Below are 2,500 nucleotides of genomic sequence, written 5' to 3'. Positions count from 1 at the left end.
GTGAGAGTGTGTGTGTGTGTGTGTGTGAGAGAGAGAGAGTGTGTGTGAGAGTGTGTGTGTGTGTGTGTGTGAGAGAGAGAGAGTGTGTGTGAGAGTGTGTGTGTGTGTGTGTGTGAGAGAGAGAGAGTGTGTGTGAGAGTGTGTGTGTGTGTGTGTGTGAGAGAGAGAGAGTGTGTGTGAGAGTGTGTGTGTGTGTGTGTGTGAGAGAGAGAGAGTGTGTGTGAGAGTGTGTGTGTGTGTGTGTGTGAGAGAGAGAGAGTGTGTGTGAGAGTGTGTGTGTGTGTGTGTGTGTGAGTGTGAGAGAGAGAGTGTGTGTGTGTGTGTGTGTGTGTGTGTGAGTGCGATCTATTTTTGATGAATTATGAACTGTTTCTGGAGTCTGCACTAAAACAAGTGTCTCCTGATGTCTGCGGTGTGTTTTGCTGTCGAGCTCGGCTTCACCTCTCATTAGGGAACAGAGATCAGGTTCATTAGGAGGATCGGGGGACGAGGGGCATGTTTAACGCAGGATGACATGAGCGGAGCGCCATCAAACCGCGGGATTAAAGGAGGAGTTTGGTTGGTCTAGAAAAAAACAGATACTCACCAAAGACTCCTGAGAAAAACACACCGAACACACAATGAGAAAAAAACACAACGAAAGCTTTGAGTGACAGCAGTTCATACAACACTCACACATCAAACCGATTATATATCACTACTATATATAATCATATACATTAATCATACAATTAGATTTATGTATATATATATACATGTGCGTGTATAAGTGAGGGATAATGTACAATCAGCGAACAAACCTTGTACATGATCCTGCTTATTATACGACTACTTACCAAATAAATCAACATATGGAGATGAAATACTGATCTAAGCATAAATGGTTTTACGAGTGAGCGTGAAGTGATTCGAGAGACGTGAAACAAGCACAGCGATGGAGAAAATCAACAAATGTTTATACAGTTATAAACGCCATTATTCATATATCTGATCAATCACAGCTCCAGAGAGATGCATCATAAACAGCTGAATATATTAAACATGCTTAATGCTTAATCAGAAACATACAGGGTGAATTCAGTCGTTATGTGCATGCTCTTCAATTCTTAGCACAGGATGAATCATAGTTTAAAAACAACGCCAACGGTCAATTTTCTCCCATATTCACCCTGAACGAGGCTATAAAAAGCACATCTTGAGAGCTGACGCTTACAGTAAACACATTCCCGTCATGCAATTTACTCCTGGCTGTGCTTAAAATCTCAAAGTAAGTGGTCATGTCAGAAACTACGGCCTATCCAAACACCGGCTCACTTCAGCAGCTTGCTGTGAGCGCGAGCGTAATCGAGAGGAGACCTCTGTCTCAGCAATCACTCCCTTCATTCAGAGTCCCGACGTCATCATCTGAGCTGGTCTGAAACACGGCCGTATCTCCACCATCACAGAGAAGAGGAGAAAGCCTCTGATGTACCTGATCGCAGCTGCTTGATTCGTCCTTGGCTGAGCGCCGGCTCCACGGGCAGAAAGTCCTTGAACCAGGAGATCTCTGGATCGGGAATCCCGCTGGCGGCACACAGCATGGTCGCGGTCCTTGTTCGCTCCACCACCTTCAGCTGCGGGCCCATGTCGATGCTGGGGAAGCCGAAGGGCAGCAGGTCCTCTGCAGGAGAGCGGAGCAAGCGTTTAATGAGACGCATCGCACAGGCATGAGTTTCTGCTGTGTTCACATGTTTCAGACAGAAAGCACTCACATGCATGACGTACACACCATAAACTACAAGAATAAGAGTCCGCTGAAACATTCCAAGAGACAGGTCAGAGTAAACAGCAGAAACACATTTACACAGCAGCGTTTCTATGCGTTCATCAGAAAACTGTCCCGATATTTTGATACTCTTATGTATATATTTATGTGAATTGCCGAGCGGCTTCCCTGCTGATAAATAAAAGACATTTGCATGTTTTGTTTCGGATTATGAAATATCCACCTCATGTGCCGCTCTTGTTGTTTTCTGTCTTGTAAAATATCCTGTTAGTATTATGGTGTGTGAAATCAGTGTGAGTGAATTACGCATGAATTCATCAAAATAAATCATAAAACAAATTCAGACCTTACTGCAAACCCTGGTTCTAAACAGCTGATTACCAGAGAAAATCATTCTCAGATCAGTATACAGTCATCATATTTTACATCAGTAAAAAGGGTCTGGCAACGTCCTTCATTTACATTTATGCATTTAGCAGACGCATTTATCCCAAGCGACTTACAAAAGAGGAACAAATGCGATTCGTCAAAGAGCCAACAATAATCAAAACATACAATGGCAGGTTTATTAGACAACTAGATTAGGAAGTGAGCTAGAAACAGAAGTAACTGTGAATATAACAGCCGGTTAGTCTCTCTGATGTCAGCATCACTGAGAGATTTGATATCTACACCTCAGGAGGGTTTGGGAAACCTGTCTGGAAACAACAGTGAGAAAGAGACTGAAACAGCTGA

General features: G+C 43.4%; 1 protein-coding gene across 1 annotated transcript in view; it reads right to left on the bottom strand.

Moving 5' to 3' along the window:
- LOC107563401 (receptor-type tyrosine-protein phosphatase S-like) overlaps positions 1–2,500 on the bottom strand; it is a 77,146-nt gene that overhangs the window by 42,492 nt on the left and 32,154 nt on the right. The window contains exons 6-7 of the mRNA XM_016248269.1: positions 1,472–1,660; positions 587–595 (exon numbers count right to left, since the gene is read on the bottom strand). Coding sequence (XP_016103755.1) covers positions 587–595; positions 1,472–1,660 — 198 coding nt within the window. The remainder of the gene's footprint in view (positions 1–586; positions 596–1,471; positions 1,661–2,500) is intronic.

Source organism: Sinocyclocheilus grahami, unplaced genomic scaffold (assembly GCF_001515645.1).
Source record: "Sinocyclocheilus grahami isolate Dianchi unplaced genomic scaffold, SAMN03320097.WGS_v1.1 scaffold872.1, whole genome shotgun sequence".
In the NCBI taxonomy this organism is placed as follows: domain Eukaryota; kingdom Metazoa; phylum Chordata; class Actinopteri; order Cypriniformes; family Cyprinidae; genus Sinocyclocheilus; species Sinocyclocheilus grahami.
Note: the sequence above shows the minus strand (reverse complement) of the source record. Positions and strands in the feature narration are given on the sequence as shown.